This window comes from Polypterus senegalus, chromosome 8 (genome assembly GCF_016835505.1).
Source record: "Polypterus senegalus isolate Bchr_013 chromosome 8, ASM1683550v1, whole genome shotgun sequence".
In the NCBI taxonomy this organism is placed as follows: domain Eukaryota; kingdom Metazoa; phylum Chordata; class Cladistia; order Polypteriformes; family Polypteridae; genus Polypterus; species Polypterus senegalus.
The window spans coordinates 10567698-10584407 of record NC_053161.1 but is presented as its reverse complement, the minus strand read 5'-3'; the positions used below and the strand labels follow the sequence as shown (position 1 = coordinate 10584407).

Below are 16710 nucleotides of genomic sequence, written 5' to 3'. Positions count from 1 at the left end.
GGTTCCTTAGGTGGGACCAAAATAATAGAGCAGAATTGAAAGGGTTAAGGTGGGCTGATTCACACCTTACTCTCTAACAATAGTTACGGTGTGTGTATAACAGTGAACTTTCGGACCTCTGCGAGGACACCACTAGCCCACCCATTATTCAGCATGCACAACAAGGAATCTGCCAGTTTTTTTTTTTTTTTTCCCCCCACTTCTGGTGCTGGGTAAAGTAATTATTACTTGTGGACTTCCGTAATCTGAATCCTACAAATGATGGAAATTTAATGAAATGTTGATTCCCATGTGACTAGATTAACCTGGGGTTAAATTTTACATACTTTTTATAGAAGATAAAAGGTTCCATAATCTTTACTGAAACATGAATGCACAGTCTTTAAAAATTTACTGATGTGAGTGATACGGACAAGACTAAAATTACCGAGGTTCTCCAGTAATAGTTACTTTACCCCTCAATGTGTTGTAAAACTAATCCCGTCTGAATAGGGTTTTTGACATATCTTGCTCTAGCAAGAACTTAAATCTGCCACTTGCTTAAGAATTCAAACCTGTGCTTTCTATTTGCTTGCATCATCCTAATGAGTTTAGAGCTGTCATCCCATTGTGTTCTTTCTGTGCAACACTGAAGTCACTTCAAGATTAAAAACTCTAGTTTGTTTGAGAGTCACTGAGCAAATGATGAAAGTGACAGCAGGGTGCGAAGGTAAAGACTAAAGATCATTAGCCAGATATAATGTGAGAAAAATATACACAGTAGACTAGGGAAACAGCTCAAAGTCATATTAATGTGTTCAGGTCCCCATCAGGGCACTGTTGGCTCAATAAACAAGAAATAGAACCTGCATCATCCTGTTTACAGGTTACAGTGAAATTCTTACTTTCATTTCTGACCAACATACAACAGGTCAGCACTGTTTGGTGCGGTGATTAGCAAAAATCTTTTAAAATTCAGTTTATTTAATAGGAAACACCAACCAGTTTATTACTGGATCTTTTTATTATTTCTCTAGATTCTGATTGGTTCCTGCCTCAGGAATAGGCTCTGGCTTCTCTAGCCCTAAACTGGATACAGAGATTGCAATAAAAATTAAGATTCAATGTGATCTGCAAGTATTATTAGTAATTCAGATACTTTTGAAAACTTACAATCTAAATACTCATTTAGCAGACTCTGTGACTGGTGTATCAATGGACATTTGTGTTTCATGCTACCACTGTTTTTTCTTCAGTGCTTATACTTATACTTGCCAACAAATTGGCTGAACAGAATTAATCTGTCATAAAACGAGAGGTCAGGGAATTTCTTGTACAGCAGCTGAATTTCACTCACATAGTTATGTGAAAAAGTATGTGCATCCCATGAAATGTTTTTTCTTTTTTTAAATATGTGGACATATCAGATTTGATCTTCATTTAAATAATATTTATAAAAAAGGTGACACAATATAACAAACATCACACATTTTGTAATCCACTGCATAATTTGAATAAACATAAAAGCAATTTTCATATGCATATTTATCACTACCTCAAATACCTAAAATTAGAACACCATTAGAGAGGATCTTGTCTGGCCCTATCTTATTTAAACCTTAGATATTTGGTTTGGTTGGCTTTTTGCTATTGAAGTGTATGATCACCATGCCTATATCAATATTCAGAAAGAAGGCAATAGTTGCTTACGAATCTGGGAAGGGATTTAAAAAGATCTCCAACAAATAGAAATTAACTATTCCACTGCCAGGAAGATCATGTACAATTGTAGAACATTACAAACAACTGACAGCTTATCCAGACCAGGCCACCACAGCAAATTCAGCCCTAGAACAGAATGCAAGACACTGAAAGAAGTCTCCAAGAACCCCAGAATTTCAGCATGAGGGATTACAGGTTGCTCATGCCACTGTTGATATCAAAGTGCAATAGTCCACTATTAGGAATAGGCTGCACAAATTAGATCTACATGGGAAGTATGCCAGAGGAACCCCTTTGCTGTTCAGCAAGAACATCCGAGCAAAGACCAAGCCATCTGGAACATTGTGCTCAGGACAGAAGAGACAAAGACAGAGTTATCTGGCCACAGTACCACAGGGCATGTTTGTTGAAAACCGAAGACAGAAGAACTGTAAGGCATGGAGGTGGAGATGTTATGGTTTGGTTCTGCTTTGCTGGGTTTTGCCTAGCTCATCACTATGAATTCTTCATTGTACCAGAGGGTGCTTGAGGATAATGTGAGACTTATCGGTCAGACAATTGAAGCTAAACATAAAGTCGCCCATTACTGCAAAGTCAAATTTTCATTTTTTCAATTACATCACATTTACCTAAAAATACTGTTCAAATGAAGATCAAATCTTGGTATGTCTACATTAAAAAAAATCATGCTATACACTTATTCAAATGACCCACAAAAGTAGCATATATCTGTAAACTCTAATCACATTTCATAAACCAAAACCACACTTCGTACCATTAATGTTCAAGTTATGCTGAGGTAGTCTCTCACCACAGTTAAGATATATGTTAAATCAATCATTGACTGTGACTTGGAGTTTAAAAGCAAAACTAAGGCAGACGGCACAATACAAGACAATTAATTCAGAAAGTATTTTGAATTTAGCGACTGTAGCTGTTGCATGTCATCGCCTTAAGAATGTCAGATTAGATGACTAAAACTCTGTAATGGATGACAGATTATACACTTGCCTCATGACTTCTCAGCACAGTTTTAAACTTTTAAAGTATCACAAGCTTGCTTTATTTTGACAGCAGATTAACATGTTGACTAAGAGAAACCATATATGTACGAAGGTTTTACGGGTAAGGCAAGTTCAGCTTGCATTTGTCATTCTGCTGTAGCACAACAAACATAAAAGTGGGGAAACAAGCCTCACTTCTGTTTTCAGTCTAAAACAACTGCTTTCCTTCATTCCATGCAGTAACAAGGAGTGCTCATTGGTTGTCAGCTTTCTCTTACATACACACACCCCTATGACTTAAAAGTGCCAAACTGCTACGACAGATTGACTGGGGATGTCACACTACACCAACGGTGGCCATGAGCATGCGCCATGACTGTCCATAATCCTACAAGATTATGTAAATGAGGGCTACAGGATGTGTTGTGTAGTGCAATGCCAAAGGTTTGTGTTTTATCATGAAAACGTAAAACCTCTTTGTCTTGGAGTCCCCACGTTTACATGTCAGCAGTTTGGTTCACAGCAGACTTATTAACTGTAGATTTGACTGAAACATTTGCATACAAAACCCCGGATTTCATCTTTTACTCTTCATTTCTATAGTTGCAGATCATTTGGACTGTCCTCCAAAGTCAATTATGAGTGTGTTTATTGGCCATTGTATCAGTCAGTAAATGTAATTTTTAAAAAAAAAAAGGCTGCCAAATCAGGTACCCTGGCTCAAGATAACTGATTACTGGCTGAAAGCTTTAGCGATTAACCCTCACTGCTTAAAATGATGTCTTGTTCTATCAGTTTAAGTGCCCTCAGTGTGATTTCTTATGACTACCAGTTATCAATTTTCCTAATGATGGTAGAACACTGCTTTTCCCAACTGCTGTGGTGTTGCAACCCAGGTTTTGACATGCCAGTGTGTTTGTGACACATGGCAAGGTGGGGGTGTCCATCTCTGTGAATTTAGTGTGATCATCTAAGCAGGGGAAGAGGGATGGTCCCCCTCAGTGAATCAAGTGCAACCATTAAAGCGGGAGTCGGTCCCACTCAATCATCAGAGAGTTAGATGAATCAAGTTAAATCGTCAACTTTTCCTCCTTGATGAATCGTGCAAGATTGTCAGAGCATGGGATGGGGAAGTTTTCCAGGATCGGTTGTGATCTGCGATCCTGCTGCTGTGAATTGAGCACGATCATTGGAGCACAGGGTTTTGATGGTGAGGCTTATTTTAATCCAGGGTCGGTTGCAGCAGATCTGCATGTGGCATACAAATTGGGAAATGCTGTGGTAGGTTACTGTTATCTGATCCCACAAGCGACATTATTGTTTTGTATATGTGATACATGGTAGAAATGCTGCTTTCTGTATTTCGGCACAGTATTACAGAGGCTGCAGTAAACATCTCTTTCTAGATGTAAAACAATCTGACATAAAGCTTAAATACTGCCCTTATTAATCTATCTAATTGAACACCATGTCTCAAAGTATCAAAGTAAGCCTACATTGGACACTGGAATGAAGCAAGGCAGATACATTTCCCAATACAAATGTAACCATGTACTTAATAAGAATGTTTGGTTTAAACTTTAAATGTACATTAATCAAGTAATAGCTAACCATTAAAATCCCTAACTTGAAGTGCAGCGTACATAGTACTCTTTAAAAACCGGTCATCTAAGTATTTTGTTTCTGATGTCTAGCAGTGTCAAATGATATAAAAGCATTCTTTATTTGCTACAGTGCTTGTCTAGCATGTGACATTATCAATAGTGACTGTAACCCACCCATACTCCGCATTCACCGCAGGGTGAAGCACTTAATGTCCTATGGACACCCTCCAGTTTCAGGAAGAGGTCTGTTGTGTAAAAGAGGTGCAAGTTCAAGTGTTGTCATTGATCACTTCTTTGTGGGGGGTTGTTGGCATACCTTTGTAAATCCTTGCCTTAACCAATGTGTTCCCTGTCAGCACACCGAAATGACCCAAGTGCTTGTTGGCTGACTGAAAGGAATTCATGAATTTGTCAACCTGTGGCAGCTGGTGCTGTCAAGCTGGTATAGTCCGCAAAAATGTCTAAATCTGTGTTACAGTTAAACAAACTAAGTTCTTCACATGATATGTCTCTACAATATCACTGCCTTTATAAAAGGTCAAAATAAAGTATGAATATTAGCTGGCTGGTTCCTTTTATATCTAAACTGGCATCTCAAGTGTTCCACAATGGGGAAGACCATCTTCACAACCTTATTCTTATACCACAGGCCACAAACTGTATGCACATCTATAACTATTCCTATCAGCTTAATTTGGTTAACAATCAGGGGTGCATTTGGACAATACTGCGATATGGCTCACCATTCGAGAAGCACTATATCTGAGTATTGCCTCAAAGTCACCACCACCAAAGGCCTTGTTACAACCAGCTGTTAAGTTTTCAATAAATTGTGTTTTAATGTACATTTAGCTGTAAACCTTGATAAAGAGTGGGGAATCTTCCATCCACCTTATGGGCAGTTTTTTTTTTTTTTTACGTGCCATTTTCATTATCAATCTTGCCTCTTTTTGGTGGCAGACCCTCACTATGCACTTTACGGATGTGTCGGTAGAGGTCTCCAGACTGTGTATAGCTGCGGTAACAGTAGCGACACTCATAAGGCCTCTCACGGGTATGCACAATAGCATGTCGCCGTAAGGTGTAGGCGCATGAAAAGGTCTTGCCACAAGTGCGGCATGTGGGAACATCTTCCACATAAGAACCCAAGGAGTCATGAATGTCATGGAAGTAAATTTGCTCACTGGAGGCCAAAATATGCTGTTGGGAGTTGCTGAGGAGGCTGGGAAAAGAAACAGAAGGTGCTGCTGTACCAGAGTTTCCACAAGTAGGTGACTGAGTTATGGTGGAAGCGTGTGTCTGAGAATGGGAAAAGCTCAAAGGGTCATGGTGGTGGGGTAGAAAGTGATGGGGTTGAGAAGGTTGAGGGGTTAAACTGTCCTCACTATTTCCCACTCCACTCCTACCACCATCACCTCCAACTCCAGAGTCCAGCCCACCAAGACTCAGGTTCTCTCCATTGCCACTGCTTTGTCCAATTTCTGATCGACAGCCTTGAAATATGCTCTCCATGCTCTCTTCCATGTCCTCCAACTCCTCATCAGAAATTATGATAGCTTCAACTTTCACTTTTACCATGTCCCTCTCTTGACTGTCAATACTTTCTTCATCTTCATCATCTTCCTCTTTTTCCTCCTCTTCCAGTCTCTCCTCAGAGAGTCTGTCATTTGCTAAAGCCATGACAGTGAGATGAGGTCGATGATCTGGACATCTCTGCTGCTGGATACTGGCTCCTCTCTGAATGAAGGTGGAGGGGTCTTGGGATTTACATTGATGCTGGTGCTGTATGGAAGTAGTGCTTGGAACACTTTGACTGCTGTGCGGAAATGGTGGTATCTGAGAGACACTGAGGGAAGAAGGAGAGAGGCTGGCAGAAGCTTGTGCCTGGTTTTGAATACACTGCTGATGTTGCACAATTTCAGTTGAGCTGCAGGGACTGGCCAATGTGGATTCTGTTTGTGCTTGAGGTGTTGCAGGTTGTGCACAAGTCTGAGACCGAGCACTTGCACAGATGGGGAAGCAGGATGGGTGTTCATTCAAGACTTGTACTCGAGCAGGTGGAAGAACAGCATCCATCCCTGGCTGTGTTGTGTCTGCCATGTCTGAGCAAGACAGCCCAGAAACCTGAAGTTCTCTAGTACCAACAGGAGAGCCAAGTCCTCTGGCTGAAGAGTTTTTAATTTCACAGGGCCCCAAAATTCGTCTACCTTCTTTTTCATCTTCAGAACAATGGTTTACCTCCAGAACAGGCACCCTGCCATCAACTGCAGGCATTTTTCTATCTGTTAGCCTAGGAGTGCAAGGATGTGTGCCTTCTCCTACACCATTTACAACAACAACTTCTCTGTCAACAAAAGAGTCATCCTCTTTACGTGTGCTGTCTGCCTCTGCCAGCCCCCGTCCTTGCAGCTTGCGTTTGCACACACGTACAATGTCATTCATATGTAGATAGCTGGCAGCAGCTAATACATCTTCTGCTGGGGTATTGGTCAGCAGCAATTTGCCATCATACATGAAGTCAAGCAAGAGTCCAAAGGCAGAAGGAGTAACAATCTCACTATTGATTCGCACTACATCACGTTTGTCTAGCTGTTCAGTGTAGAACATGTGGAAGAAAGTACTGCAGGAAGCAAGGACTGCTCGGTGGGCAAGATATTTATTGGAGCCAACGAGTATAGTGCAGTCACACAGGAATCCTTGCTGCCTCTGTTCCCGTAGGCTTTCTAGAAGCTGACGGCTATGGTTGGGGAACTCCATGATTAAAAGTACTCCTTGTCTTCAAGAGCGGTGAGGGAGAAGGCATCACACTGAAAAGGAAAACACAGTATATAGTCAGCAACAATTTGTTATAACCTATTACATTTGCAAGGCTTGGAGCATGCACCAGTTTATTGAATACCATGAAGCAAAAGGGCAGCTAGGTAAAAACATGTACACTTGATGCCAATGTAACTCCACTAGTTATACTTATCCCTGCAGAATAAAAGCATTGATAAAAATTAGTGGAGTGGGACACAGCATTTAATTAAGCACACTCAAATCCTGGATTAAGAAAGACCTATCTGAAACGGGCTATATCAATCTTCTGGATGTACACGGTATATATTTAAATCTCTGACTGTATTAGAAAATAGATGAATGGATTTTATTAATAGATATACTTAAGTACATGCCTGATGATAGATATACTTAAAAGATATACTTAAAAAGTGAATAACAGTATTAACTTTGGAGGCCACATGAGGTTTGCTGACAATTATAAAAAAATCTGCAACAGGCCTAACTCGTGAATGGTAAAAAGTTACTCCTTACTTAAATGTATGGAAGAATATTGCAGTCATACACTGTTTTGACCAACAATCATGTTTGCAACCCACCTCTTAAAAAGTGACCAATTATTATCTTTAACTCAGTTGCTTAGACTTTTTTTTATTAAAAGTTGACATGAAGATAATTTTGAGTTTACAAGAAAATTAACATACAAAGGTACAATTGTACACCCATCTTTTATTAAACATGTTGTGTAATAAACTCAACATACTGACAAATGGATATAGTTCTATTAAATGTCATATCAGAACAAATGATTTTCAGAAACAGGGGATTGAAACACACAGAAACTAAAAAAGAAACCATTTATATAGAGACTACAGCTGACTTCCTTATTAAACATAGTCATGCAAGCAATTTAAATAGATTTTTAGTAATGTGTCTGAGTAGAATTAAACAATTTCCAGTTTAACTGTTTGGGAATAAAATAAAACTGTTTTCATAATCAGATGATAAGATTTTAACTGTGCAGTCTGGAAATTACTTTATTTGTTCTCACTTACACTGCAGAGACTGGAATTTGGGAGGAGAGGTTAACTGTATGATCATTTCATGGTGGGGTTATGAACCCATAGATTGAGGTACAGTATGATCAACAGATGCAAAACATGATACAGTAGGCATTAATACCAAAACTTCTCTTGGTTATTATTCATCCACCATCAACAACACTTAATTCAGTTCAGGATTATGGCACCTGTAGACTATTCTGACAGCAATGGAACAAGTTCTTTACTAGAATCTCCTTGTGACACCAGTCAACTGTAGAGTATACTCATGCACACACCCCTACTTAAACACATAATTTAAAGCTGCTAATGAATCTAACCATTACATCATTGACATTTAGTACTCAGAAAAAAAAAACATTTAGAACTGTGGGACTGTGAAGCAGCAACTCAAAGCACTGCACCATCATGAGGCCTCTACATTGTTCTAATATTTACTGACAATGTTATTTTGTGTACAGATTATATTGATAATCCTGAGGGGAATGTGGCTTTTTACAGAATCCCTTTAAATAAATAAATACATAATGAAATAGATAAATACATATAAACATACACTATAGTCTGAACACACACACCAGCATGACCGAAAAAGGTAGAAGATTTAAGTAGAAAACATCTTACTTGGCAGTCACAGCAGGCATATACTCTTTATTATTATCATTATTATTATTATTATTATTATTATTAATTAGAAGTTATATTTTCTCTGCTCCTATTCTCAGTTTTATTTTTCCTAGGATTTTTTTTTTTTTTTTAAAGTTTGTTTTAGCCTTGCCTTTCAGGTTACTGAACTGTGGCATAACTTGTCAGTTTGTAGGACTGTAAAATAAATGAAACTAGTTTATGTTAAGCAAACAGATGTGCAAATGTTGATTGATACATTGATACATAGTATTGGCTGTCATTTTGTCATTTTCACTTGTGTTTGTTCAAAATGCTTGATCTCATTAATGAAACGGTAACTGAACACGAAACCCTATTTTACAAATTAATTTCTGAGTTACACAAAAAATGAAAGTCATAACTAAAACTTTTATGCCCACTCCTAAAATCATCTTAATCAAACAAAACAGACAGATGTTGGCTAATCATTATTTTTTTTTATAAAAAAGAAATCAGCAAAATATTACAGCAACACAATTATATCACTAAAATTATTTTCTGCTTGGAAAAACTTTTACCTACTATGTAGTACTATAGGTATTTTTTACTCCTGTCCACCAAAAGATTCATCAATCCACACATGTTCTGAGTTTGCTTTTCCATGGTCAAGAAAAACTAGCACACATTCTAGTAAATCTAGGCAGAAGGCAGGACCTCGACCCTTTAGGCTATATTGCAGGGCATGCTCACAAAAATGGGGCTAACAAACCTAAAAGACTTATCTTTGGCATGTGGCAGGAGCTGGAGTACCTCAAGAAAACCCATACTGACAGAACACTCCTGAGAGCTGTAAAGCAGCAGTGCAACTCACTGTGTTTTTAATGGTAATTAACTGATGTTTCATACCCAACATTAACAGTGTATAGTTATAATAAGTGACTTTGATATAAGAATAGTACTGCAGTATAAACATTTTCTAATCTTTGGCATTATATTCTGAACAATTCAAGGGCAACTTCTACATGTCATTTTGGTCCCTGCACTTGCATATTTAGCATTGAGTGAATTCCTACAGCTTTTGTAGCATTTAACAGTCTTCCATTGGTAGAACAATGTACAGAGAGAAGGTGAGAAAGAGATGCCACATGAACTCAGAGAAAAACATTCTACTAATAGACACATCTGAACTAAGCTGAAGAAGTGCTTTTGCTATGCTTAACCAAAAATTAAATAAATTCATAGGAGATCAAATATGACAGAAACACCATCAGTAGCATTATAGAACTGTATTTACAAGGAACATGCTTCTGAAAATATTTATGCATGTTTACATGATTACTTAAAAAAACTGAACAATTTAAAGAAGTTTTCTTGTCAATGGGAACTGTATTCATCTTTAAATATCAGTTCAAAAACCATCTGTATAGTGTACCTGGTCAACTGAATGTGTTTTTTTTTTTGCTCATAGCTAGAGATACTCCAATCAATTGGCTGCTGATCTAAATTAGATTGGACGATCACAAAAACTGATCTTTTCAGCCCCTGCTTTTATAGGCATTACAGTAATTTACTTGCAGTGCTCCTTTATGCAAGAAAGTACAGTAATTGAGCTGGCTCACATCTCACACAGCGAACTACCTGTAGTGTAAACAAATCCCTTTGTTTTACAAAAGAGAGAGCGAGACAATTGAAATATTAGCATTCAAAAGAAAGTGGAGTAATAAACTGAGGAAAAGGGATTAGAAAAGTTGTCCTGTGTAATTAGACAAACAACAAGAAACGCCACTTTAGTGAATTCATACCTTTTTTTATTTTGTCCTTTAAATTAAAATGGACCCTGTTTGGTTTTGGACAGTGCGCTTGTTTTAAGTGCAGCAGTGTATATTTTCAATTGGAGAAAGAAAAGATAAAGATGAATTTGAAATAGCTGCTCAGTTAACAATGCTAATGTTAGCTTAACAGCAAAATGTGTCTTTTACTTATAAACCAATTTAGTCTTGTGTCCTCTTGATAATCAACTTATTTGACACATTTGTGGCCTTTTTAAAGGATTATATACAGTGTTTATTTGTTGCTTGGTGTCACACAGTATACATTTTGGTAAGAAACAAATACTGAATTATTAATATAGTAATACATATTTATAATTACAGCTCAAGAATTATTAATGTCTAGCTGATACACTGAAGAAAGAAAACCCACATGTATAACTATAGTAGTACTTTAATAGTAAAAAAAAAAAAAAAGCTGTAGTGCAGTTGATTAATAATCGTTATAACCTGTAAGTGCAGGTATATTTACATTTTAATATTTTTACATTTTTAATGTTTAACTGTGAGTACCAATTAATTGATTGCGTATGTATTATTTGTTAGAGAAATGTGAAAACTACTTTTTTAATAAGCCTTGTTTCACATAGGTACGTTACAGAAGAAAATGAAACAATATGGCAGCTTGTAATTATGAGAAGCATTTTATTTATTTTTGTATTCCATATATATTATGAATAAATATTTTGTACATATTTTATTAGTATGTATATTAATGAACTTTTATTTATTTTTTTATACGTCAACTGCCATTTGCTTAACCACATATTAAGTAGTTATGAACCCCAGAGATCATTTGTGAAACGTTTTAAACAGACCAAAACATTAGCTATACATTATCAGTATTATATACATGCATACACAAATAAATATATTCTCGTTAAATTAATGATTATTTATTATAATTAAAGCCTTAAAATATACCGAGTGGTCACTTTATTAGGCGCACTGACTCAACAGAGAACTGGTGCTTTTAAAAGCACCCAAATTGAATAGGCAGGCCACTGTATTAAGATGAATTTTCCGTCATGTTCATTGTGGCATGGAAAACAACCTTGAGGATAAAAGTCATATGCAGATGGGTATATCAGTCCCAAAACTAAATGCACCTTACCTACAACAATACTTATATATTTTAAAAAAATATTGTTTTACTCATACAAACAAAAGCAGTATGTGCCATGGAAGCACATCACAAACCAATAAACACTGTCAACCTGCATTTCTGACACCTGGCAGGATGGACATATAGTATCATTGGGTTTTTGTCATATTCTATTCCTTCCAGGAACACAAATTAGCAAAAACTGGAATTTACCAAACCTAGCAATGTTTTTCCAATCCTTCTTCTGAATTAAGAACACATGATTTATTTATACATGTTTACTTGCTGCAAACAGCACCATCTGAACAGCATTTATAAAGCAGTCAATGGGTACCTAATAAAAACGGCCAGTAATGTTACAATATACTAAATACACATAAAGGACAAGACAACTAAAAGAACCCCATACCACAGATGACATTATTTTATATCATTGCTTTTTTCCTTTCTTCATTGTTGGTGATATAAATTCTTTTTTTTTTTTTGTACTTTTAGCATAATACACTGCACACACACGTTACTTTAAACTGTCTTTCATAATGTAGTAAATAAATGAAGACCTGGTTCAGGGTTTGCGGAATTTTCCTTAGAACCTATCTAATAATTGTTAGCGGAAAACGCAAATATCCTCCGCAATTTTTTATGGCTTTTTTCGTGGCAATACTGCACTGTAGAGAGAACAGGAAGCAACCATAGAGGAAAACGCAGCTAGGGATGGTGAAAGTAGCCAATCTGAGAGCATTGTACTCTACTAGAATTTGAAACTGTAACTCCCAGCAGTCCCCGCAGTGGCTCCGATTGGACTTCTGCTGATGGTGCAGGGGCTGTTGGGGTCAAAGAATGTCAGTACGGCTTTTAAAAAGGGGGCCGGTGACCAAAAGAAAACAAAGGTTTTTGTAATTTGTGTTTCAAATTCATGTCTCTCTGCCTACCTTCTGTTGGGTTACCTGTACTCATTTTGTCCTGGATCGTTTCGTGGTTGGGGCCTGGATTGTTTGCCGTCTGCCTGTGTACATGAGGACTGAAAGTGGATTCATTACCATCCTGCAAAGAAAGGAGCACTCCTGAACCCGTCCACCCATCTTCACCATTTCAGAAACTACCAGAAGAACTATCTTTACATTCCCATTCAACATGCGGCTCTCTGGACTATCTACAGTATCTTCATCATTGCATTTCATCCGTTGCCATTTTTCAAGGACTTTACTGTGTGCTTTGTTGGTGCTTTTTTGTATTTAATATATTTAATGTATAATCGCCGTAAGTAGAACAGGGGTGGTATCATTGTTTTCATTTATTTTCATTACATTCTTTATTTGCTGTCTGATTACCGGTTTGCTTTTTTTTTGTCTCTGTTTGCGAGTACGTGCAGGTCAGGTCAAGGCTGGGTGCGTCCCTGAAATCTTCACCATAAAAATAAATAAATCACCGTCTTCTTGACAGTGTGAATCATAGTGGCACTGGACCACTACAGCTTTATTCATTTCTCCTTGCTGCTGATTGACTGCTGCCCTGTGACGCATCTCCAGCTGAGTGTTCTTACTGTATGTTTTCCGTTTTGTTCTTCTTAATCCTTAAACCGCCGCAACCAGTTATAGTGGTTTCCCAGTGCCATTTGCCAGCACGTAGAAGTTGAGTATATTCGGCGACGCACATTCATTGAACTCCGCAACCGGGTATTGTTGTTCTCAGTGCAATTTACCAGCACGCCAGAGCTGATCAGTCAGTGCCATACATTCGTTGAGCAGCCAGTTCATGACCACTGCCGACCCCTGCAGCACCGCAGCCTCAATGTCTCTGGGATTGAGCCGCTGCACTAGCCTGCCAGCGTCAGAGTTTACCTCTGTGTGTTTGTGTGCAGCCAGTTCAAGCACAGTTGGTTCGGTGATTTACTGAATTTCATCAATGTTGTCAGTTGCACCTTGCACATATTGTTCCAGTAGTTTTTTATATAGTTTTTACAGTTCATTAGCAGTGTGTAAAATGATCAGTGATGCTCTTTGCATGAAAAAAAAATGTGTTCCATTAAAATTTTCTTTGTGAATTGTGACATTTACTTAAAAAGTGCAGCAAAAAAGTATTTGGCATCCAGGGATGCATTAACCCCCAAGTATGTGGCAGTTTAAGGGTTAAAGCCCCAAGATGCCGCCGAAACGCCCTGGACTGTCTAAGGCTTTTGGCAATGAAAACACACTTGCATGAATTACAGTAGATATAGTGGTAACATCGGTATTTTACATTCTAATACTGCTGGTGACATATCAGTGCAGTACTGTACAGTATATGAGTTTACCTTTACATTTTTTTTTTTTTAGGTAATGTATTAAGCTCTGTGGTGGCCTTGCGCCATGTGTTGGCTGGGATTGGCTCCAGCAGACCCCCGTGACCCTGTAGTTAGGATATAGTGGGTTGGATAATTGATGGATGGATGTATTAAGCAGAGGCTGAAATAAAATTAAAGTGTTTTGGGAGCATATTTAGGGTTTAAGCTATAGAAGTAGGCATTTTTCAACCACATCCATAATTAGTGGTATTTCACAATTCGCGGGTGCTCTAGGAACATAACCCCCGTGAATTTCGAGGATGTACTATATACACAAATTCACAGTCCTTCTTAAAACAATTAAAGGTTGAGGTGGGCTTCAGCTTGGCAAAACAGGGTTTAAGGTGTGAAATTACCTTGAAAAGGGAGTTTGCTGTGTTCAAAACAAGTGCATCTTTTAATTTAGTAATCATTGCCAACGTAGGTTTAGGTTAGTAATGTGCTTTAACGACTAATTGCCCATTCTTTCATACAAAACTACATTGATTGCTCCAGATTCAATGACTGTATTAAATGAATGACCTGCTTCATACCTCATAATAATTTTTTCAGATACAGGACTTTCATTCAGATATTCCAAAAAATGAAAATTCTCTCTCAGTCCATTTCTTTGTAGACCTATTGAAATAATCAGAATCTTTATCTTGCTGGAGGACAAATGTTTGGCACAACTTAAACTTATTAACACAAGACCCAATGCTCTCTACCAGAACAGCACAAATCTGGAGTCAACAGTGGGTGAGTTATCCAAGTCTCTAGGCAAAAAAAGCTGACATAACATTGCATTCTCAAAGTGGCCAATCCGTTGTCAGGTTGGGGGTGAGACTATTTTTGAGCAAAGTTTTCATAAAACGTGCAATTTTTTGTTGTGTTCAGATAGTTTAATTTTACATTTATCTATACCATTTAAAATGGCTTTTTCCATTGATTACTTGAGCAATCATGTTGTTTTTCTTCTTCTACCATCTAATAATTGCCAGTGATATTTTCTTTGTTTTGTTATGCTGAAGTATATACAAACACCATCTACAGCTAGGCAGTACAGGAGATTTTCTGATGTTTTCCTAAAGTTGTTTTGGACATCCATCCATCCATTATCCAACCCGCTATATCCTAACTACAGGGTCACAGGGGTCTGCTGAAGCCAATCCCAGCTAACACAGGGCGCAAGGCAGGAAACAAACCCCGGGCAGGGCGCCAGCCCACCGCAGTCTTTTGGACATTCATTATGTAATTTTTTTTTGTTGTCCTGCGATATGTCTTTGAAAAATGTCTATATTAAGATTACAATCATGATGCAATTTAGTTTCTCTACTCTTGTAAACTGATTGCTTTACAATGGACTGTTGTATAATACATTTTGCTTTTGCTATGATTTTATAAATCTCTAAAAAGTCTGATGAACACATGTAACGTTTTTCTTGATGTTTCTTTAGAAAATGACAGGGAATACTTGAGTAACCCAATAGTTCTCAACTTAGTGAAAAGAGGGTTGGCTAATAAACCAAAAGCAATGATGCTGCATGGTGTGCCAATGCACTTGGCAGTGCATGTTTCAGTATTTGTTAGTGTGTATATGACTTAGAATCAATATAATATACATTTCAGATGTCTAGTTATTTTAAAAGACAAATTATAAAAGTGATATTTCAATGATTGCAGGACAAATAACAGGGTTTTTGGAGGAGGTCACACCACAGGGTGCTTTCAAAAACTGCTATAAGCCTTGTTTTTACTTTCAATCAGGAGTTTCCACTTAACAAACTGTACATGGACCTAACTTCATTTGTTTTATACTGTCATATATTAATCTTTGACCACAGGAGGGCAATTTGAAATTAGTGAGCTTTTCTTTTCTAGGATTGTGTTGTAATGCTGTATACATGGCGGTGAGTAGAAGGGGTGTTCATTTATTGTTGTTCAGGGTTTAATTGTTATTTTTGCTATTTATATTTTATTGCAGCCATGTACTTCAAGACTTTCTTTGTATTCTTACAATCAACATTACTTAGAAATTGCAAAGAAAGTGGGAGAGTTTACATTTTACTCTTGGGTAGGGTCTTTTCATTAAAATATTAACATCTTGAACTTGAACTCCTTTTCTGTTACAATCTTATGCCACTGTATACATAGATCAGAAAGTCCAAGAAATTGCAACAATACATAAGATATATGGATACACAACCTTTCTTTTACTTTTACTCATAATCATGATACTACAGTATTTGTGCCAGTCTTGTTGGTGTAGAAAGCTCAAACATGCAGGAGCAACACAGTATATAGTAAAGTAATGAAGTGCAGAGAACAGTGATCACCAAACAAAACAATGACAATAAATAATAACCACAGATATGCAACAGTATCAAACTGATTTAATTAATTTAAGGTATACTGGGAGCAAAACATGAACCTGAACAGAGTAAGCAGGTTAAAAATGAATTATGGATATCAGATGTAAACATACAATATACATATAATATTTGGGAGAGTAGCACCTATTTGTGTTAAACAAGAACTTCATACTGAAAATTGCCTGAAGAAGGGGCCTGAGTTGCCTCAAAAGCTTGCATATTGTAATCTTTCTAGTTAGGGAATAAAAGGTGTCATTTTGCTTAACTTCTCACCATATTAAAAATGAACATTTTTAAATCTATAGTATGGGAAATAAACATTCAGGCAACCATAAAAATACATAATGC

At 37.3% G+C, this 16710-nt stretch overlaps 1 protein-coding gene across 2 annotated transcripts in view; it reads right to left on the bottom strand.

Moving 5' to 3' along the window:
- Positions 1 to 1414: 1414 nt before the first annotated feature.
- The window catches only part of zbtb3 (zinc finger and BTB domain containing 3), a 19160-nt gene continuing 3864 nt past the window's right edge, over positions 1415 to 16710 (bottom strand). For both annotated transcript variants that reach the window (XM_039760710.1, XM_039760709.1), the window contains exon 2: positions 1415 to 7116. In XM_039760710.1, coding sequence (XP_039616644.1) covers positions 5225 to 7066 — 1842 coding nt within the window. In that variant the 5' untranslated portion in view covers positions 7067 to 7116 and the 3' untranslated portion in view covers positions 1415 to 5224. The remainder of the gene's footprint in view (positions 7117 to 16710) is intronic.